This window comes from Ranitomeya imitator, chromosome 4, assembly GCF_032444005.1.
Source record: "Ranitomeya imitator isolate aRanImi1 chromosome 4, aRanImi1.pri, whole genome shotgun sequence".
NCBI classification, from domain to species: Eukaryota; Metazoa; Chordata; class Amphibia; order Anura; family Dendrobatidae; genus Ranitomeya; species Ranitomeya imitator.
Window position 1 is genome coordinate 139456658 of NC_091285.1, and position 24004 is coordinate 139480661.

A 24004-nucleotide genomic window follows, 5' to 3' on the forward strand; every position below is an offset into this window, starting at 1 on the left:
ATTCCCACAATTTAGCAAACAGCCATCTAAAGATTGTAAAATCACATATGGCACTCAGTCTTAAAGGAAAACTCAGCTGTTCACAACACTGCACTATTAAATATTTCATAACTTTGTGAACACTTTTCATGTAAGATATTATATTTGTTGGCTTCTTCTACATTTATTGATGAAGTGAATGAGAATTACAGTCTCATGGTTACAAATACAGCTCTTAGGTTACTTTTCCGACTGCACATGGTAGCTAAATTGCCGTCTGTTTCCTTGGGTAACAGTCAGAAAGCTAAAAAGTCTGTCAGCACAAAATGACTGTTCAAACCAAGCAGAGGCGCTCAGTGCACCCTTGGTGTGGCCAAAATTTCTCTGCACATTCCCACCTACTTGTTTTCCATCTGTCTCCGCCCCAGTCTTTCAAGATTACCAGTTCTGGTTCTACAGGAACCGCAGAAGAACATAGAAACAAATAAGCAGGAAGGTTCCTTGAATTGCTCGGCCATGCCTAGGGTGCACCGAGTGCCTGTTCTTGGTTTGAACAGTAATTTTCTGGTGACAAACTCCTTTTAGTCTAAGTTCACATTTGCGTTGTGCGCCGCAGCGTCGTCGCCGCAACGCACAACGCAAACAAAAACGCAGCAAAACGCATGCACATGCGGCCCCATGCGGCGCCAATGTTAAAGATAGGGCCGCACGACGCATGCGTTTTTTAAAAGGTCGGCGCCGCACAAAAAATCCAACATGTTGCGTTTGCCGCGCCCAGACAGGTGCGCCCTAACGCCGCATGCGGCGTAAAACGCAACACAACGCATGCACATGCGGCACCAATGTTAAAGATAGGGCCGCACGACGCATGCGTTTTGTTGCGGCGGCGACACTGCGGCGCAAACCGCAAATGTGAACGTACCCTTAAAGAGGATCTTTCATCATATTTTACATGCTAAACTATTCACATTATGATGGCTGAAGATGGGAATAAAATAATTTTACATAAATAAAATCACCTTTGCATCGATATTGGCTTTTGAAGTTTATATGCTGATTTCCCCTACAGCCAAAGAGCCAAGGATTCGTATCTGGAAGTGTTTTCTTTTCCTCTTGTATGGTGTTGCCTAATCATAAGGAGCAACATCATGAAAAAAAACTCTCCCAGAGGAGCTTAGAACTGGCTTTTTTGTGTGATATGATAAGACCGATGTATCGAACTAGGACTCAGATCTCAATGGCGATCACTGACAATACAAGTGCAAGATGAGAACATTAGCACTGTGTATCGTTACATACACCGCTCTGTGTCTTTACCAGGCATTGGGGAATAATGAGCAATGTAGGTAAGGACACCCAACTCTACTGCCTTCCTGGCACTTAAAATCACAGATAATTCAGAGTAGTGTATGTAATGACACACAGCTCTGCACTCCTCCAAATAACAGCGAATGCAGAGCGATGTAGGTAGTGACACACAGCTCTGCTCTCCTACTGACATTAGTAACCACAGATAATGCAGAGCGATGTAGGTAGTGACACACAGCTCTGCTCTCCTACTGACATTAGTAACCACAGATAATGCAGAGCGATGTAGGTGGTGACACACAGCTCTGCTCTCTTACTGACATTAGTAACCACAGATAATGCAGAGCGATGTAGGTAATGACACACAGCTCTGCTCTACTACTGACATTAGTAACCACAGATAATGCAGAGAGATGTAGGTAGTGACACACAGCTCTGCTCTCCTACTGACATTAGTAACCACAGATAATGCAGAGCGATGTAGGTGGTGACACACAGCTCTGCTCTCTTACTGACATTAGTAACCACAGACAATGCAGAGCGATGTAGGTAGTGACACACAGCTCTGCTCTCCTACTGACATGAGTAACCACAGATAATGCAGAGCGATGTAGTTAGTGACACACAGCTCTGCTCTCCTACTGACATTAGTAACCACAGATAATGCAGAGCGATGTAGGTGGTGACACACAGCTCTGCTCTCCTACTGACATTAGTAACCACAGATAATGCAGAGCGATGTAGGTAGTGACACACAGCTCTGCTCTCCTACTGACATTAGTAACCACAGATAATGCAGAGCGATGTAGTTAGTGACACACAGCTCTGCTCTCCTACTGACATTAGTAATCACAGATAATGCAGAGCGATGTAGGTGGTGACACACAGCTCTGCTCTCCTACTGACATTAGTAACCACAGATAATGCAGAGCGATGTAGGTAGTGACACACAGCTCTGCTCTCCTACTGACATTAGTAACCACAGAGAATGCAGAGCGATGTAGGTAGTGACACACAGCTCTGCTCTCCTACTGACATTAGTAACCACAGATAATGCAGAGCGATGTAGTTAGTGACACAGCTCTGCTCTCCTACTGACATTAGTAACCACAGATAATGCAGAGCGATGTAGGTAGTGTCACAAAGCTCTGCTCTCCTACTGACATTAGTAACCACAGAGAATGCAGAGCGATGTAGGTAGTGACACTCAGCTCTGCTATCCTACTGACATTAGTAACCACAGATAATGCAGAGCGATGTAGGTAGTGACACACATCTCTGCTCTCCTACTGACATTAGTAACCACAGAGAATGCAGAGCGATGTAGGTAGTGACACACAGCTCTGCTCTCCTACTGACATTAGTAACCACAGATAATACAGAGCGATGTAGGTAGTGACACACAGCTCTGCTCTCCTACTGACATTAGTAACCACAGATAATGCAGAGCGATGTAGTTAGTGACACAGCTCTGCTCTCCTACTGACATTAGTAACCACAGATAATGCAGAGCGATGTAGGTAGTGTCACAAAGCTCTGCTCTCCTACTGACATTAGTAACCACAGAGAATGCAGAGCGATGTATTTACTGACACTCAGCTCTGCTATCCTACTGACATTAGTAACCACAGATAATGCAGAGCGATGTAGGTAGTGACACACATCTCTGCTCTCCTACTGACATTAGTAACCACAGAGAATGCAGAGCGATGTAGGTAGTGACACTCAGCTCTGCTCTCCTACTGACATTAGTAACCACAGATAATGCAGAGCGATGTAGGTAGTGACACACAGCTCTGCTCTCCTACTGACATTAGTAACCACAGATAATGCAGAGCGATGTAGGTAGTGACACACAGCTCTGCTATCCTACTGACATTAGTAACCACAGATAATGCAGAGCGATGTAGGTAGTGACACACAGCTCTGCTCTCTTACTGACATTAGTAACCACAGATAATGCAGAGCGATGTAGGTAGTGACACTCAGCTCTGCTATCCTACTGACATTAGTAACCACAGATAATGCAGAGCGATATAGGTAGTGACACACAGCTCTGCTATCCTACTGACATTAGTAACCACAGACAATGCAGAGAGATGTAGGTAGTGACACACAGCTCTGCTCTCCTACTGACATTGTAACCACAGATAATGCAGAGCGATATAGGTAGTGACACACAGCTCTGCTCTCCTACTGACATTAGTAACCACAGATAATGCAGAGCGATATAGGTAGTGACACACAGCTCTGCTATCCTACTGACATTAGTAACCACAGACAATGCAGAGAGATGTAGGTAGTGACACACAGCTTTGCTCTCCTACTGACATTGTAACCACAGATAATGCAGAGCGATATAGGTAGTGACACACAGCTCTGCTCTCCTACTGACATTAGTAACCACAGATAATGCAGAGCGATATAGGTAGTGACACACAGCTCTGCTCTCCTACTGACATTAGTAACCACAGATAATGCAGAGCGATATAGGTAGTGACACACAACTCTGCTCTCCTACTGACATTAGTAACCACAGATAATGCAGAGCGATATAGGTAGTGACACACAGCTCTGCTCTCCTACTGACATTAGTAACCACAGATGATGCAGAGCGATGTAGGTAGTGACACACAGCTCTGCTCTCCTACTGACATTAGTAACCACAGACAATGCAGAGAGATGTAGGTAGTGACACACAGCTCTGCTATCCTACTGACATTAGTAACCACAGATAATGCAGCGCGATATAGGTAGTGACACACAGCTCTGCTATCCTACTGACATTAGTAACCACAGATAATGCAGAGCGATGTAGGTAGTGACACTCAGCTCTGCTATCCTACTGACATTAGTAACCACAGATAATGCAGAGCGATACGATATAGGTAGTGACACACAGCTCTGCTCTCCTACTGACATTAGTAACCACAGACAATGCAGAGAGATGTAGGTAGTGACACACAGCTCTGCTATCCTACTGACATTAGTAACCACAGACAATGCAGAGAGATGTAGGTAGTGACACACAGCTCTGCTCTCCTACTGACATTAGTAACCACAGACAATGCAGAGCGATGTAGGTAGTGACACACAGCTCTGCTCTGCTACTGACATTAGTAACCACAGACAATGCAGAGCGATGTAGGTAGTGACACACAGCTCTGCTCTCCTACTGACATTAGTAACCACAGACAATGCAGAGCGATGTAGGTAGTGACACACAGCTCTGCTCTTCTACTGACATTAGTAACCACAGATAATACAGAGCGATGTAGGTAGTGACACAGAGCTCTGCTCTCCTACTGACATTAGTAACCACAGAGAATGCAGAGCGATGTATTTACTGACACACAGCTCTGCTCTCCTACTGACATTAGTAATCACAGATAATGCAGAGCGATGTAGGTAGTGACACACAGCTCTGCTCTCCTACTGACATTAGTAACCACAGAGAATGCAGAGCGATGTATTTACTGACACACAGCTCTCTTCTTTGCTCCCCTGCACAGTAATCTCAGTAGACTCTGACAGTGAGATCTGTGTGACCTGGAAACCAGAGCAGAGCTGTGTGTCCTTACCTACACCGCTCTGTTTTAACTGATTACAAGAGTTGGAGGATGAATGCAGAGCTGTGTGTCCTTGCATACATCTCTGCAATATTCCTTGATATATTCTTAAAAAGGGGCAGTCAAAGTCCAAAAGTAAGCAAACGTGCAAAACTTTATTTTATAGTAACAGACAGGCATAAAACATAACAAGTGGGAAAATCCCCTCCGTCAAACCCAGCACATACAAAAGTACAGGTCAGGGTGCATGTGACTATCTCTTATTCATTGTCCAAAGATCCATATTCGGCATGTAACTAGATCATGCGAGTTTATCCCAATAGTAGACTAGTGTCATGGACCTATGCGACCTAATTACAGATATAATTGTGAACCGTATACATACCACAGTGGGAGGTCACAGCACACATGCACACCGTTCCCGTCCACCCCGACGCGCGTTTCGGCGACTACCTTCCTCAGGGGGCGTTGTAATATTCCTTGATGAATGTAGTAGATGCGGAGCGGTGGTCTCTTCCCCCTGTTGTTGTACGCAGGATAGATGCCAGCAGTGAGATCTCGGTTTTTCTACCATATCACACAGATGAAGCCTGTTCTAAGCTTCTCTGGAGGCAGTATCTTTTTTTTTTCTTCTATGTCGCTGCCTGCTTATCATTGGGCAACGTTATTCAGGGGAGAAAAGTTGGTCAATGGAAGAATCGATGCTATCATCTCCTTGTTTTTAGGTTAAATTAACACATAAACTTTCCAAGTAAATCTCTCTGCAATGGAGATGAGATACGATTTAATTTTATGTTTTATTTAGCTCTGCAGCTACTTTATCATCATGTGTACAGTTTAATATGTGACAAATTGTGTAAGGTCCTCTTTAAAAGGAGCTCTCAATATGCACGGAGAAAGAAGATGTTTTGTGACCCAAAAAAGGAATAAAAGTTGACAATTTGTTTATTGCATTGATTTGAAAAATGATGTTTTTCCATCCAGTAGAGTCAGTATTGAAATGACATTTTATTAACTACACTGTAAAAAAAATGTAGCTTGCCATGATGAGGGGAATAAAGCCCCATTTCTCCTATTCAGTTATGATATTTGAGTGTTTATCTTACTCCACGTAGATAGAATCTGTCATCAGGATGTCACCCCACGCTGTTTATATGCACATGTAACTCTTGCAAGGATAAGTCCAACCTTTCCCTTAGGTAGACAGTCTATTCCTCCGTTACCAATAAATCGCCATTTGAATCAGTATGCAAATGAGGCTGCAGCCTAACCTCTGTCACTCCAGCTCTATACTCCACCCACCACCATCTGCTGCTTCACTAATAACTTATTTGCTTGTGTTAGTTCAAGTAAAGGAGCTGTCAGTGAAGCCAGAGAAGGCAGCGATTGGTGGGGAATAGAGCTGGAGTGCCAAAGGCTCTGGAAAAGCCTCAATGCACCAAAAGTACTTCCAGAGCCTTTGTCAGTCCGGCAGAAGGCGACACTGGGCAGTGAATAGGGCTGCAGAGCCCTGGGAAGAGCTTCCACAGGAGCAAAGTAGTAGACTAGTTAGCTAAAGTTATGGATGGGCTTGTCTGTGCCCATATAAACAGTTTGGGGGGACAAAATCCTGCTGACACATTCCCTTTAATCCCAATAAAAATGTGTTTTTTAAGGCTGCTTTTATGAGTGTAACACGCTGTGGCTAGATCTTATTTTAAATTATTTATGGAAATATGAACATGGACTTATACATAAAATACATGCATATTAATTTGTGACATTTATTGGGGTTAGTGGTATTTTTTTAAAATAACTAGTATGTTCTAGGTACGGCCTTTTGGGTGCCGTTTTCCTGTAAAAGAAGAAATAGATCATGTGACCCCAAATAAAACATCAAGAAAAATAATGCGCTAAAAATGTTTTAAAAATACTGCCGCTTTAAAATTATTTTTTTTCCAGGCATTTGAAAAGTGCAAAATATGACTTTGTGAAGGCAACGTAATTCTTGTAGAACCTTATGCCCCATCACAGCCTGTGACCAGGGGAGACCATTAACACAATGTGAACATAGAACGTAATAGCAAAGAGGACAAAAAATCCCCCCAAAATGCAAGAATTAGTACAGCAGAAAAGGGGCAGCAGTGCCCACCTGTATTGTAGGCTGTGAGTGGTTGTCGTATCAGTATTTTGCACCTGTGTTGCCGCCATCTTTTATAGTAGCTGTTTCTAGGGAAGTTGTGTCCAACCATTGTATACAGGTCTTCACATACATATTAAAATGGGGAAAGCTGTACAGTGATACTGAAGTTTCCTCTATTAAATAGAGGCTGACATGTTATGACGTGTTATTGACATGTCAGCCGAAATGTATCCGGTGCCTCCAATCCCGTTATTATTGCTGAGGGCTTGTAGGAAGCCATCTATCTGCACATTATTGTGGTACTGCTTTATATAGTCTGTATATGCTACTGAGAGTACATGTGGATAAAGACCATCAACTACAGGTCTCTTTTCCTGGGCACTAGTGAATTATAAGCCCTCTTCTCTTTCACCTTCTCTCAAAGAATCAATCACAGTCATCTCCAGACACAAAATCCCCGAAACCTTCCTCTAATTTCTTATTCCTATCAATAAACTTAGCATAGTTCACACAAATGCCTTATGAAACTCCAGTCCTAAAGGGATTCTGTCCCCAGGTTTTTCCCTCCAAATAATGTGGAGACAGAGACCCTGAATCCAACGATGTGTCACTGGGCTGTAGTTTTGACAAAATCACAGTTTTATCAGCAGGATATTATCACTCGAGGACTAGTAAAACTGCTGCCAGGTTGTCCCCCATATTCATGAACTCTGTATCCTCACTCCCACTAATGTTTAGCAGCTTTCTGCCTATGCACAGTGTACAGAGAAAGCTGTCAATCAGTGGTTGGACGGGGTTACGCAGTAGTCAAAGAACTGTTGCAGATATAACGGTGATATTATCAAAACTGCAGGAAGCAGCCCAGTAAGTGACACATAATAATAAATAATAATCTTTATTTTTATATAGCGCTAACATATTCCGCAGCGCTTTACAGTTTGCACACATTATCATCACTGTCCCCGATGGGGCTCACAATCTAGAATCCCTATCAGTATGTCTTTGGAATTGCTGGAATCAGGGACTCTGTCTCTACATCATGCTGCTACTAAATGGGGTTGCAAAAACTTGTAAAACGCTATATCCCCCTCCCTCCCTCCCCTGGATCTTCAGTGTCTCCCACGACTGTTCCCAAGTAGGTGTGTGTATATCCCGGCCTTCTGTAATTAGGTGACATCACTCCTAGACCTCCCACACGTCCCACGCATTAGTGACAGCAGCACACTGAACCCCACGTGGGGCGGGAACATGAGACCCCGCAGGGCGCTGTCCCAGCAGGAATCTTTCTTGGTAATGCTAGAAACTGTCAACAAGGACATGGCCGTGTCATGAACCCGGAGGCGCAGGAGTTATCCCTCTACACCAATTCTGTGAGGATTTTTTTCCCCACTGTTGGGATTCACCCATTAAAATGTAGTCTAGTAGGATTCTGGATACAAATCTGCTCGGGGGAATACACCCCATAGAGAACAGCAGGGAACGAGAGAATGCAGCGCAGGGCGCCCTGATCACACTGGGTTTGGTATCCCAAGCATAAATCTGATAACTGTCAGCTGTGGTGATGATTAGCTTTCCGGATCCATTGCTGCTTGGACTAAAGACAATCCTCCAATTGTGTAATGGTGGCAATTTATAGATCTCTCTACAGGATGAGAATACAGTAGTCCCATGCAGTGTGAGATACAGCGGGACCGCATCCTCCAGGTTGTGGACGCTGTCAGCAGTGCTGGACTGGGCTGGCAAAGGCCCACTAGTAACGGTGATTATTGGGGCCCGTACTACATGCAAAAATAACCTGACACTTACTTTTGCTTCTTTGTAACATTAACCTGGCTAGCTTGTTTACTGAATGATTAGATTATACCTTTTTCTGCAGATAAAGTTTGATTTTATGAAAGTGACAGCAAACAGCCCAGTAATTGACATATCACTGGAATCAGGGGCTCTCCAGTTACATTATGCTGTTTTCTAATGGGGTTGGAAAACCGGGTGACAAATTAGGGAATCTGTTGGCACGTTTTTACAGAAGTACTGGTATGGCTGTTAAGACACTTGCCCCCCAAATACCTTTTGAGTAGACATCTGATGTGGCACTGCTCATCAGCCCTCCTTCACAGGGGCCTACCGGAGAATTCCCCTGTTCTCCTGTGGGCCAGTGTGAGTGTAGTAGGAAGAAGCCGTCCATCTGCATGGACATATCACAGTGCACCTCCAGCCTGTCTGCATATGGCTTTTATTCTAGGGTTCTGATGAGTGCTGATGGACGGCTTCTTCCTTTTACTGGCCCACAGGAGAACAGGGGAATCCTCCCGTAGGCCCCTGTGAAGGAGGGCTGATGAGTAGTGCCACATCTCAAAAGATATTTGGGGGGCAAGTGTCTTTACAGCCATACCACTACTTCTGTAAAAACATGCCAACAAATTCCCTAATTTGTCACCAGGTTTTCCAACCTCATCTGAAAGCAGCATAATGTAACTGGAGAGACCCTGATTCCAGTGATGTGTCACATACTCTGCTGTTTGCTGTCACTTGGATAAAATCAAACTGTATCTGCTACAGAGGTACCAGGTCTCTGAATACTGAGCTCTGTATAACCCCTCCACACCACTCATTGGCAGCTTTCTGTGTACACTGTGCATAGGCAGAAAGCTATTAATCAGTGCTGTGGGTGGGGTTATACAGAGTTAATGAATACGAGGGACAACACGGAAGCAAGTTTACTAGTCGTCTAGTGATAATTTGCTGATAAAACAGTGATCCTATGGAAACTAGAGCAAGCAGCAAAGTAACACATCGTGGGAATCAGGGTCTCTGTCACTGCTCTCAGATTAGGTGGCAGAAACCTGGTGATAGATTCCCTGTAATTACACATAACTAAAATCATTGAATATGTTTGGGGTAATGCCAATGCTTTGCCATTATATCATGATGCTAGATAATATTCCGACACTGGAGCACTTGTATTTATCAATAGATGTCAGCCATAATTATTCTTTCATTTTCCTGCATGTGATATTGCTATTTGTTCTTAAATTATATATCTTTATTATCCAAATGAGAAACGTTCTTAACATGCTTATATTTGTGATCCTTCCAATGCATGTTCTGCCAGTGCATGTTGTGTGCGGATCACTGGTATTGATGTGATGCCACTTGTGTCCAGCGGAGGGCACTATTCTCTCACTGCAGGGACCTATGAGTGGGAGTTTTGCTTTGCTTTTTACAGTCTTGTAGCAGTTTTCTGGAGACTATTATGATGTAGGCCACCACCATTCCTCTCATTGTCATATAAAAATGGGGGTTAACGCGAATTGTTTCAATGAGAGATGAGCATAAAACACTCCTTAAATTGGCATTTTCCAGATGCATACGTCTTGACATTACCTGGCCCAGTAAAATCCAGTAGAAATGAAAGTACCAGCAGTCTAGCAACTGGTAAACAATGTAGCTCTCATGTCTGCCACTTGGGGGCACTAATGGTCTTGTGTTTCCCCAGGGTTTCGGTACAATTTAACCCCAACAATAGGAAACTCCAGCTAGTATTGGTATAGGGCTGTAATGCTAGGACTTGGCATACATCGCTTCTGTCCTGCACAGCCGCTGTTTACTGTATGAATTGCAGTGTAATTGGAGGCTCGGTCTCCGGGCCCCCCACCTTTCTATGTCCTGATCAGTGTATTCGGGGTGGGGGACCGCACTGGGACCTCTTGCCAGAGCCTTACTAGGGCTGGAGTAATCTGACCTGTGGCTATATTGGGGCTGGCAGGCTGAGGGATCAGTGACAGAAGCTCTCTGCGTACCGGAGCTGGTCACATCCTTCCATACAGGCAGGTATTTTACTCTCATCATACATTTTCTACATAGATTTTCATTCGCCCTTAGTAGCCCTATATACAGTAATGTATCCCCTCTGGGCAGATAGTAAGCTGGTGATATTGTGGAGCTGACAACCTGCAATGCTCTGGGGTACAGGTGTCAGCGTGGTGTGATTACATGTCACATCCACCCATCCTATGCCATCCTCTGCCAGCTAGGTTGTCCTGTTCAGTCATTAATGTGTGTCCTATGAAAGAGAAAATGTTTTTCCTATTCCATAACTAAATCTGCACTATTCTCTTCCCTTTTTCCTTTGCCGTCATTTGTGTCCTTCCTTTTCCTTTACCTTTCTTTTTGCATTGCAGGTGGAAAACCTAGAAAAGTCAGTAAGCTTTCTTGCTTGTTGTGTCTGTCTTGTGTCCTTTGGTGTAGTGATAGTCCACATTGTGGTCCTTCCCTGCATGATGGCTAAGGATTGGAGTGCTGTGTGTACAGTCCGGTTCCTGGAGTGTTTTTCACGTTCTTCACTCTCACAGAGTGGCCCCAAACCCCAAAGAGCAGAACGCGTCCCAGGCCCTGAACGGACTCACCCAATCCTCTCTCAACGCTTTCCTCTTAGACGATCAGTAAGTGTCCCACAGTTACTAGCAATGCCGGTGACGCAGGTGTCTTCTGAGTAATGCTCTTCTTCCTTCATTCTTGTCTGTCCTTCTGCCTCTCCATTGCACTCTCCCTTTCTGTACTAGACACTCTCTTAGGATGGATTCTCAGCCTGCCTTCCTCCCTAATGACTCCAGTAAAAAGAGACTGATGGAGGACACCGAGGACTGGAAACCTCGTACAGGGACCACTCAGTCCCGCTCCTTCCGCATACTGGCACAGCTCACTGGCACAGATTTCAGTAAGTTGATGTGAATAGATGTGCCCCCAAACCAAGTTGATTTCTAGTTTTCCCAATGCAGGTCACTGTAAGACAGTTTTCTCAACAACTAACACGAGGCCCAACCTATGATCAAAAATCTTTACACACCACTTTAGCGAATTCTTGGACTCACCCCTGGTTTTAAATAAGCTTTGATGTTGGTTATCAATAAGTGGTCTCATGCAATACAACCGAGGTTACTCGCACTAAATCCTGCATGTGTCATAGTATTCTGAAGAAATAAAAACCTTGACATTTCTGGACATGTGCATGCAAACACAACAAAACACATGCACAGTCATATACGCACAAACATACAGAAACCAACACCACACTATACACAGACAACGACACACACAACCATACACACATACAGTCACACACACAACAAACACCCACACCACAACCATGCAAGCACAACTATGCAGACACACAATCATACACACTGACAACTATATACACACAACCGTGCAGAAGCAAACAACACCACACCTAAAACCGCGCACTCACAACCATACATGCTCACAAACATACACACATACAACCATGCACACACAAAACAAACACCCACACCACAAACATGCAAACACAACTATGCAGACACAGAATCATACACAGTGACAACTACAGCTCTGGCAAAAATTAAGAGACCACCACATCAAAACCCTATCATGGCCACCCCAATCTCCAGACCTGAACCCCATTGAAAACCTCTGGACTGTAATCAAGAGGATGATGGATAGTCACGAGCCATCAAACAAAGAAGAACCGCTTACATTTTTGCACCAGAAGCAGTGTGAAAGACTGGTGGAAAGCATGCCAAGACGCATGAAAGCTGTGATTAAAAATCATGGTTATTCCACAAAATATTGATTTCTGAACTCTTCCAGAGTTAAAACATTAGTATTGTTGTTTCTAAATGATTATGAACTTGTATTTTTTGCATTATTTGAGGTCTGAAAGCACTGGGTTTTTGGTAATTTTGACCACTTCTCCTTTTCAGAAAAAAAACACAAAATTTATTGCTTGGAAATTCGGAGACATGTTGTCAGTAGTTTATAGAATAAAAGAACAATTTACATTTTACTCACAAATATACCTATAAAGAGAAAATCAGACAAACTGAACATTTTGCAGTGGTCTCTTAATTTTTGCCAGAGCTGTATTTACACACACAACAGTACAGAAACAAACAACACCACAACTAAAACCACACACCCACACAGCTTTACACAGACAACCATACACATAATTAAGCACGCTCACAACCATGCACACACCTACAACCCTACGTACACAACTATATACACAGACAACCAGACATGCTCAAAACCATACACAGAAAACCATACAAGTAACCATACATGCTGACAATCATACATAGACAACCATACACACACCCAACCATACATGCTGACAACCATACACACACAACATACACCCACACCACAGCCATGCAAACACCACCTGACAGACACACAACCATACACTCACGTATGCAGATATTTGGTAGAAATAATAATGCATTATCATGGAAGCAAACAAGCTTTATTCTGTCTGTCATGACCCTCACCTGGAAAAGGTGCATGTATACATGGAAAGAAATGTTCTCCTGCCATCTTTTCTTAGTTTACCAATATAGGGATCTGGTTAGGTTCACTTTTGCACTAAACATTTCTGTTTTCTATATTGCCAAGGCAGCAAAAAACTAAAATGATCTTCTTTATGATATAATAGACATAAATTGTGCCCAATTACGGTGTCTGACATTTTATTGGAAAATGGCATTGCATGGTGTACTGAGAGAGAGCTGCTATACTCTAACATGATCCCGGCCTATGATTTTACATGTGTGAAGATTAGAAAGCACGAGGATGTTATTTCTTCTATCTACATGAAGTAATCATGGTTACAATAGTAGTGTGCACATGTCTCTGCAGACCATAGCACCCAGACCACAAACAGTGGTGAAGACTGCTGGTGGCATCAACAGAACTAGAAATTCAGTGATAAGCAGTACTATGGAGGCTAACAGGATTTAGTAAAGGGCCTGTTATTATATTTCACAAGTAAACTGTGTGACGTAGATTCACCAGTGCCATTTCCAGAATCCTTTGTTCTGATTATTACCCTTGTTATGCAGAACTCTACATGTTAGGTACATGGAAACAGTCTACTAGTGCCATCTTCTTCTCATTGAAGAATGTTTTCCTTTCTTTGTCTCAGTTTCTCTCTTTTCTTCTCTGTTTTTCCTCCAACTTTGTCTCTTTGCTGTCACTGATTGCAGTGCAAGACCCGGATGATGAGCACATGAAGAGGGTGAGGTAAGCATCCGTCACTGGGGTCAGCCATATAGGAGCACACCTCATATCTGTGCCTCTCTGACTTAGGCTGCCGTCACACTATCAGTATTTGGTCAGTATTTTACCTCAGTATTTGTAAGCCAAAACCAGGAATGGAACAAATAGAGGGAAAGTATAATAGAAACATATGCTCCACTTCTGTATTTATCACCCACTCCTGGTTTTGACTTACAGATACTGATGTAAAATACTGACCAAATACTGAATGTGTGACGGCAGCCTTAGGCCTCATTCATAGGTCATGTTTCGTGTACAAGAACAGATTTTTTATCCGTTTTTTATTATCTTATTTTCCGTCCTGTTTTTATCCAATTGTTTTTTGTCCATTCCTACTATCATGGCAGTATCAGTTTTTCGCATATACAAAATAAAAGATTTCCAAGCTTTACCTACTCACAATGGTGTTGATCCTTCATAAATTTAATTCAGGTTTAGATAGAGTGGCCTCTTTACATTAAAACTGACGGGTGATATGTATAAGTGTCACTACTATAGAACCACATTTTAAACAGATGGACCTTGCAAAATTGAGGCTTCTTCTGCCAAAATTGGTGCAGCCGGTCACAGGTGTTAGTGATGCTCATAGACCACCATGTGGCTGTCTACAATTCTGTCACACTTGTGAGATTCCTCTTCTCAGATTATATATTCTTTGGAGCAGGAGTGGACATAGACAGAAGAGGGCCAAGAACACTACATGGGCCCTTTGCAGTCCAATAGTTTGTCATAATGCACCTGTTAATGTGCTTGTCACACAAGCTCCTTGCTGTTTGGAGGTGGATGTGGGCCCCTGTAGCTTTTGGGACCCTCTAATGGTGTATCCACCCCCGCTTTGGAGGTAGTATGCATATTGCAGTCTGAGACAATAGTGGGTCCAAGCAGAAGCCGTAGTTAGTGGTGGTGAGTGAACGTGCTCGGACAACGTGTTACCCGAGTATCTTGGGCATGCTTGTACATTCTGTCTGAATCCCTGTGGCTGCATGTTCTGCCGCTGTCTGACATTTGCCTAACAAACAGGCAATCCCACAGGTGTTCAGGTTGTCTAAGAAATCATGCAGCCGCGAGGACTCGAACATAATATACGAGCACGCCCAGATACTCGGATAACACCTGATCAGGCTCGGACATGTTCCCCGAGCACATTGGCTCGTCACTAACAGTCACCATCTCTTCAGCATTGAAGCTTTCACTATTCAGGAAAGGAGGTTTACTTACGGTAAATCCAAGTTAGCTATGTGTCGTCATAGATTACTATTCTACGCATATAACATACCGTTAATTTACGGTTTTGCTAGGCTGTATTAATTACATACTGGGAACCATTTCCTTTTTAAGTGGATCACCAGCCTCTGGATCCTATTAATAACGGTGCAGAGGAAATGCAGCAGCTGTAGTTAACCCCGCTCATTACACCGGTCACCTCACTCACAACTGACTTGTGAGCAAACCAAGGACTCATCTGAATCTAATCTTCCCCATGGAGGTGTATGGAGGGGTATCACATGGGAGAAGGGAGACACAGGGGGACATAGGTTTCATATGCTAGTCTTAATCAAAAGCGCTCTGTGGTGAAATGTATTAAGGGGCACGTATTTGTCATGTCATGAATTATAATAAACCCATCAGGCCGGGGATGGCAGCCTCCACTCCTCTCAGTAAGCCCAGCACTATTTTTAGGGGCAGAGGAAAAAGTGAAAAAATGGAGGTTGTAGAACTCCGATTTATTTTTAAGGGATGGATGCAAAGTGCGAGTATGGCTGTCGCCAGGCAGTGGCTCGATCCCATTTGGGCGCTGCATAGGCAGAATATGTATATGTGCAGGAGCTATGTAGGGAGCATTTAGAGCCCCTAGATGGGTAGGATGACTGAAGTTACTGTCCTGTGGATCTTGCAGATAGAACTGTGCGTTCTCCAGCCGTCACCCACATGACATATGGGCAGTAATAGATGGATACTGCCATTTGTAAAGGTCACTTTTCTCATGCCCTACAAGGGCTCGTTATAATCAGGCCATTGATTGCATTCTGAAGAGATCTGAACTTGCTTTTGTCTTTTGCTCCTGTTGTTTGTTCTTCTTGCTTACATCTTCCTTTTCTTTCTCTCCCTTTTCATTTATCTTTCCCTTCCATTTTCTTCCTCCCCCACTTCCATGAGACAGGGAAAAGTTCATCACAGAACTCCAGAGCCCCCGTTATACCCGCTTGCGTGACTGGCACCATGAGAGATCGGCTTGTTCCCTTAATGTGAAGCCTTGAGCAGAGGAGAGCGGGGCGGGACCAGGTGGGGAAGAGGACATGGAAGCTGATGCACTTCAATGATGTCACCACTATTTGTCTTGTTGACCACTCCCAGCGCTGCGCATTCTCCGACCAATTGTTGCGTGATGTTTGCAACCTTTCTGTTTCAGCACTTGTAAATACATCATATCTCTGCCTACCGGCCTGTCCTTCACCCTTACTCCATGCCATGTGTCATACTAGAAAAGCTTGTCTTTTTTATGGACCTCCGTCCATAGCTGTGTATAAAGAGCAATATTCCGTACATACTATTACAGTACTTCATGGGATAATGTTGTAAATATCCTCTTTTCCTGTGCACACACTGCCGAGTGTTCTTTGTGGGATTTCCACCTGTATTTTCCCTCCTGACCCGATGTCATGTTTCCTACCATGACAGTAACATCTAGCAGCTTCTGTATTACTTAGTGTGTAGTTATGGTGAACCCCGTTTGTAGGTGCAGAGAACACAAGTGATTTTGTGAAAGGGACTGGGAGATCTGTGACAATGGAAGCAAAGAGACAATAAATATATTTCATGTATTGGTTTATGTTGCAGTGTTTTTTTTTTGCACATCACTTTTGTACAGATCAAACGCAACATAACAAATTATGGTGGATCTTCAAACATGTAAAAATGGAAGCCATGACCCAGATCTTTTCTTACTGTGTTCAGATGGACAATATGTCTGCACTTATGACATGTGATGAAGCATATAACTTTTAGTAGTGTAGGATTCATATGTAATCCGACAGGGAAAAGCTCTGAATGTGGCCATATGAAATTGGAGGCATACGGAAGAGGTGCTGTAAAAGACTGATGCTCTAGAATAGGACCACTCTTACATTACAGAGCCATAATGAGGCCTGAGGCGCTATAAGTGATCAAATAGCCTATGTACAACTATAGTCAGAAGAGGGAATTATTACAATATTGGGTGGGTTTATGTTCCAACAGCAGCAAATCTATAGGAGATGTCGACTACCACCCTCTATTGGCGTACAGCAAATCTATAGGAGGTGTCGACTACCACCCTCTATTGGCGTAGGCCAGTGTTTCCCAAACTCCAGTCCTCATGGGCCCCCATGGACCCCACGGGTCATGTTTTCAGGATTTCCATAGTGTTGCACAGGTGAGACAATTCCTGATGCCTTGATGATACTTCCACTACTTGCGCAATAATAAGGAAATCCTGAAAACCTGACCCGTGGGGTCCGTGAGGACTGGAGTTTGGGAAACATTGGCGTAGACTAACAATGGAAGCACATTAACTTATCACCCACGACATTACCACTTGGTGGTGGTGGGCCTAGGTATATCTTTCACAACTGGATCCACTACAGCACTAAATAATCAACTAGGGTAATACAGTGTAAGCATTAAAGGGGCAGGCTGCTCCCCACCCCCCATTTTTAATTTCACATGAATTGATGTGATTTAAATTATTTAGGTTTAGGCTCTTGGGACCTATTTTTTGTGGGCCCTATTTTTTAGTTTTACTTACTAACATAATAAAAGTTGTCCAGCCCTGTAGTTTAGTGCCACCTTACAATGCTATTTCCATTGGATGTTTCATAAAAATGTAAGCGGAATAACTTTGGGAGTATGTTATGTAGTTTATCTTCTACCTCTCATAAATGTCATCCTGCATGACCTGTACTAAAGTCCAGATCTGGATTCATAACTGTCCTGGGTCTTATTAGAAATAATTATTCCTAATAGTATAGCCATTTGCATGCCTCAGTTTTTTCTCACAGTAACTATTGCATGCTACTCGCTGAAGTTGTTTTATTTACAATGAGCTCTGGAGGCAGACTCCCCGGGAGATCTATGTCCTGCCCATAGATCTTAACAGCTCATTTACATATTCCAGAGAAATCCATTTTTTCTTAATAGACATCATATTGCAGATATCAAGTCATCACTTTATTCAGCGTCCTATTTCCTATACATGCCCATATAGACGGCTTAAGAGGGTTGATCTTATAGACAGATTCCCTTTAAGTTGAGAATCTGAGTTTTTATATTCAGACTTTACAGCCCTATTGATGAAAGTCATGCCATGTACCATGTACGTAGTATTATAGCTTTACATAATATAATGTTTCACACTTAAAAGTTAAAAATGTTCTATTGGCAGGAAAAAGAATCTGAATTACACTTGGTGCCCGAGGCTCTGCTTGGTAGCCATGCTGCTCTGGCATACACTTCCACTTCTTTCTGTCGCTTCTCCAGGCCATTGTTTCACAATGAAAGATGACTATGACGTTCGCCCAGACTCCAGTACTTTGCTGAAACCTCTTGAGTCAGTAGATGGGAGACGCCAGCAAACCTTCACAACTCGGCTCAATCCCTGACGTCTGCATTGTTAGCACATATGTGCGCGCTGTTACCCGGCCATCACGTCTTTTGTATCTATAATCACATAGTCAGTCTTGTATGATGCGCACATGGTCAGAAATAAACTCACATGGAATGGATGCTGAGCACAGGCGGCACATGGAGGACGTCGGTTACAGCAGGTGGTAGCAGGTCACACGTGCATTATTGGTAAAGGATCAGCCCATGATGAGCTTACATATCACTAGACAAGGAGCGCTCCGGATTCACACCGAACATCTCCATTCCTCTCTGTTTCAGAGAACTTGTCTAAATGTGCCGATATCCTTACCTGTGGAACAACAGACAGGCGCAGATAAGCTATCTGCAACACCTGATAATAAGAGAATCACCAGAATCCGTATATGCTGGGGCTAACATGGGCCCTTTTCCAACTGCTCCTAGCTACCCCCTTACCATGCATTGGAGGGGAGGACATGGCCATCAGTCTTTTTCTTCATGTTTCCTGTGGCGTCTTTTGCGCGTCGCATTATGCTGTTATTTAGGAACCCTTTATTAGTCAGCTTTGTGCCTGTGATATGGGCAGGTGAGTATAGGCACTGCTGTGTAATCTGGGCAGATCTGAAGATTTTGGGGTTGGAATTTCTACAAAGACTTCTATATGCTGCATATAATCTTTGCCGTGGTACCTGTATTACAGTACAAACAGCAGACAGGCGGCACTCTGTTTTCAGTAATACTAGTCATTGTACATTTCCAGTGCGACTTTCACATGTTTAATTGGAAGTGTATGGGAATCGTCGCAGTTGGAAGGCAATTTAACCCTCTCAGCTCTTCAACATCAATCGCTCTATGAAATTTCAATGACATTTTAATGATTGAGAACGTCTTCCAGTTACATATTACCAAACGGAGGGTTAAGCTTCTGCTCGCTGAAGGTTCCAGCAGTGACAAAGAATTCTCCTTTCTATGTAGAGCCCAGGGCAGCTGGTACAGAGGGCAGGCTCTGAGCATCAGGCTTTGTGTTCAGATTCTCCTGCTAGGAAGTAATCCTGTGTCTGCCCCCACACTCCTTCTGACCAAAAAAACCCCTACAGATGTTCAACAGATGTTGGCTAATAAGGCGGCAAGCTGGTGTTGTATAACCCTTCACTTTCCAGGGAAAAGCATCTCGTGACATAATGGCCACAAATTCAAAACTGCTAATTGAGAAGCCTTATCCTATAGAGTTAAAGGGCAGCAGTCACCAGAATGAACAATGGTGATTTTCATTTGAAGTTTATTTCATTTGTTATGCTTACAATGTTACCGTTCTCACAGTCTGCTATGTATCTAAAAGGTTTTTCATGAATATGCATTCAATTAATTATATAGCACCATCCTTTACATGCTGATAGCTGACTGGCCTGATGTGTCCTCACATACTTGACTGATCAACAGTGAATGTGATGAGTCAAAGCCTATTACATGTCAGAAAAACATAAATTTCAGAAAACCGAAGCAGAAAAAAAATAAACTTACCAATATGCGTGAACGTTTTACAACTAGAAAAAAAACCCCATAAAAAGATATATACTTTATTAAATCACAAAAAATAGAAAAAGTAAGTATAAAAAACCTACAAATAACCCCTATCTTCTTAGTCTATCACTGCCATGTTGCTATCCGGTCTCTCCTGATGAACCCAGTTATGTTTGGGGGAAACGCGTCGAGAGGTATTTTGGAGATATTTCCTGCAAGTTTATCGCTATTCCTGCCACTACATCTGGATTGATCCCTAGCTGTGGACGTTCTAATACAGTAGATGAGTATATCATAATTATTTTTACTGTGTTTTACATTGGCTGCATTGTCTACATGGCTGATGGTATCTGGGTGATATATACCTAGATGTTTGTGGCGGCACGGCTTTATTTATCAATATGGTATATGTGTATTATTTCTAATCAGTCCTGAGTATTTACTATATATCTTGTACTATGGCTTTTGCCATACATTTGTAATTATAGTACTGGTATATTCATTTTGTTTGGCCTATAGTACTCCGTTTTTTGTTTGCAATATATATAGGTCTATCCCTTGGTCTTACATCACATCTGAGGGGAGGGCCTGTGCTGCTGTGTTATTGGGATCACATATCTCCACAAGTTATTTACAGCCATCTGGCCTTCTTTTTCTGTACTTATCTCTTATAGGGAGTTGATAGGAGACCAGGGATAGTCGTCGTACGAGCGGGGGCGCCATTCTCGATATTTCTTAGGGTGCCAACCTCCGCACCTAGGTAGGATCAGCTTGTAAGTTTCAATATTAATCTGTAGGGTTATCTTCACTTATATCAACTCACCCTTGCAGTTGCTTTTTGATATCACGAATTGCTGTTCCACATATCAATTGGGTTATCTGTATTTATTTATTTAGGACATTCTACCAATATGTACTAAGGCTTTCTGTAGAGGATTATAGTCCTCTCCTTTTTCAGGACTGTACGTATTAGATAGAGGTTATTTGTAGGTTTTTTATACTTTTTCTATTTTTTGTGATTTAATAAAGTATATATCTTTTTATGGGTTTTTTTTTCTAGTTGTAAAACATTGCTATTTTCCCTTTAGTTTATTTTTCAGTGTAGTAAATATGCGTGAACCCATCATTAAGCTCCAGCATTTAGGACAGGCTGCACTGACTTTTTTTTATCTGATGGCCATATTGTCAGACTGTGCTACTACAAAGGGACAAATGAAAACTCAGGTTGCTTAAAATAAGAGTTGCTTAATTCATGAGCAACATACCACTGAAGCAACCATGAGTTCCACCAAGTATTCAAAGAGCCCCCAGTGCCACAAGGGCCTCAGGCTCCTCTTTGTTATCCTGCACTGATCTCTATGATCAATGCAGAAATAATAATGTTCATATTGAAGGTTTATTCCCAAAATATTAATTTACCCCCTATTCATGAGGATACGTATTGATTGCTGGCGGTCCGATCATTAGACCTCTTGCGATCCCGAGATCGGGTCTATGGAACCGAGCTCTGTAGAGCCCAGTCTTTAATTAACTGCTTTTCAACACAACAACAACAGGCTGCATGTGTGACAATCCATGTTTGGATTCTTGGCAGCTCTGGTTTCACTGTTTTAAATATAGCTTTTTCCTTACAGGACCAGCGGGGGTTAATATCAGTATTCCTCTGCTGGTAATGAGCTGTAACTGCAGTGTGGCTAGGTCAGCTGATGTGGATGGTGACCACTCCCACCATCCTTTAAATGGTGACCTGATGCAAAGGTTTTGTGAGCTTGTGTTCCTGGTGCCTTTATTCTGCTATGCGGTGCACTGCAGCAGAAGAAGTTAATAATAATAATAAAATAATAATAATTTTATTTATATAGCGCCAACATATTCCGCAGCGCTTTACAAATTATAGAGGGGACTTGTACAGACAATAAACATTACAGCATAACAGAAATACAGTTCAAAACAGATACCAGGAGGAGTGAGGGCCCTGCTCGCAAGCTTACAAACTATGGGGAAAAGGGGAGACACGAGAGGTGGATGGTAACAATTGCTTTAGTTATTCGGACCAGCTATAGTGTAAGGCTCAGGTGTTCATGTAAAGCTGCATGAACCAGTTACCTGCCTAAGTATGTAGCAGTACAGACACAGAGGGCTAATACTGCATAAAGTGTATGAGAACATGATGCGAGGAACCTTTTTTTTTTTTTTTTTTTTTTATTATAAATAGGCCACACAGGGATCGTTAGGTTAATGCATTGAGGCGGTAGGCCAGTCTGAACAAATGAGTTTTTAGGGCACGCTTAAAACTGTGGGGATTGGGGATTAATCGTATTAACCTAGGTAGTGCATTCCAAAGAATCGGCGTTGAAGTTGAAGCTAAGTTGTGTTTTTACCCCTTCCCTTTTGTGTTTGTCACTGTCCCCTGTGTGGTATTTTCTGCATTGGTAAGGCTAGCGCCCCTTACCAGCCAGTGCACTAGCCAGGGCAGTATTAGGTGACAGCGAGGGACAAGGTTCCTGACGGCGGTGGGGGGAAGGACCCACTTAGGACGTTAGAGGAGTGCCGGGACAGGCCGGGGTTTGAGCTCAGGTGGTGACCATCCCCCATTTCCCTATCAGTAGGGCCTTCCTCTCCCCATTTCCATCCCGTTGCTGGTGTATTGCGCCATCCTCTGACTGAACCCCCGTTGGGTCGTGACACATCGTGACAGCATGTTGCTAGTGCTACTGTTAGTGTATTGAAATGAGCCAGTCAGCCAGCCCCTTTTACGCACGTCACCCACATGGAGATAGACAAAGCTCTTTTTTCCGTCAGAACGTAGTCGCAGTGGAGGTGTTGGGGCTAATATCAGCTAATATTTCATCTTTTTTCAATTTAAACCACTTATACAACCACTTTTCTCCTAGGCAAGATTTATTTGTATAAGAGAATCCCAAAATACAATAAATTGGTATGCCTTTGTAAGAATCTACTGCAGGTAACTAGGATGTAGATGCTCTATTGGATAAGATTTGAACCTACCATGACTTTCTTCTGCCCATGAAACAAGAAGGATGATTGCCTAGCGTATCCTAGAGGAATTGTATATCATGCTGTAGTAAAGTGTTAGCTATACATTTTCTAACCACCTCCACATTGTGAGATAAATGTCAGTGTGAGTGACATGTCATTGAACAGCTCAGTATGATACCCGGGAAATCACAGTTTGGGTTTTAAACATTGTTCAGTGTGTGTCTTCTGTTTTAATGGAAGATCCTGCTAATAATAATGAATGCACGCTTTGTTAAGCTTCATGGAGGGTAGGCTTTTCTCATTAAAGGGTTATCCCTGCCTCTGAAAATGCATTTTATTCATCATAATATAAAAAGTTTTAAGTTTATTTCTAACACGTTTCATCAGTTTTTCTGATCTCTGCTACTTGACATTGAATAGGAATTTGTTGTTTACTAAAAGGGGATGAAAATATGTCCTGGCCACGTGGTCATGTAGCGCCTTCCAGCTTCCATGCAGTATTTCTCTTGTTAGGGAGGCAGCTTTAGATCCAGGGCTGCTGCTATTTCTACAAAACATGGTGTGAACCTAGCCTAACCAACGCAGGACTGAAAGACGTAGAGTATATATATATATGTAGAAGGAAAGGGAGACCACTGGAGAGTGTACTTGTATCTAGAGGAGAAACTTGTTTTCGAGACAGTTCCCCATAACTTCAGCACTTGACAAAATCTCCTTCTCTAACAAGAGAAAAATTGCATTGTAACTAAAAGGACCCCGCCATATTAAGATCACTAAATGGCTAAGA

The 24004-nt window shown here is 42.8% G+C and overlaps 1 protein-coding gene across 2 annotated transcripts in view; it reads left to right on the top strand.

Moving 5' to 3' along the window:
- The window catches only part of PDLIM7 (PDZ and LIM domain 7), a 135426-nt gene that overhangs the window by 87538 nt on the left and 23884 nt on the right, over positions 1-24004 (top strand). The window contains exons 5-9 of one of the 2 annotated variants that reach the window (XM_069763963.1): positions 11160-11176; positions 11331-11420; positions 11541-11695; positions 14004-14040; positions 16238-16898. The exons of the other annotated variant lie outside the window; for it this stretch is intronic. Of the exons in view, the coding sequence (XP_069620064.1) occupies positions 11160-11176; positions 11331-11420; positions 11541-11695; positions 14004-14040; positions 16238-16334 (396 nt within the window). The 3' untranslated portion in view covers positions 16335-16898. Of the gene's footprint in view, positions 1-11159; positions 11177-11330; positions 11421-11540; positions 11696-14003; positions 14041-16237; positions 16899-24004 lie in introns of those variants that run through there. 2 annotated transcript variants of the gene reach the window in all.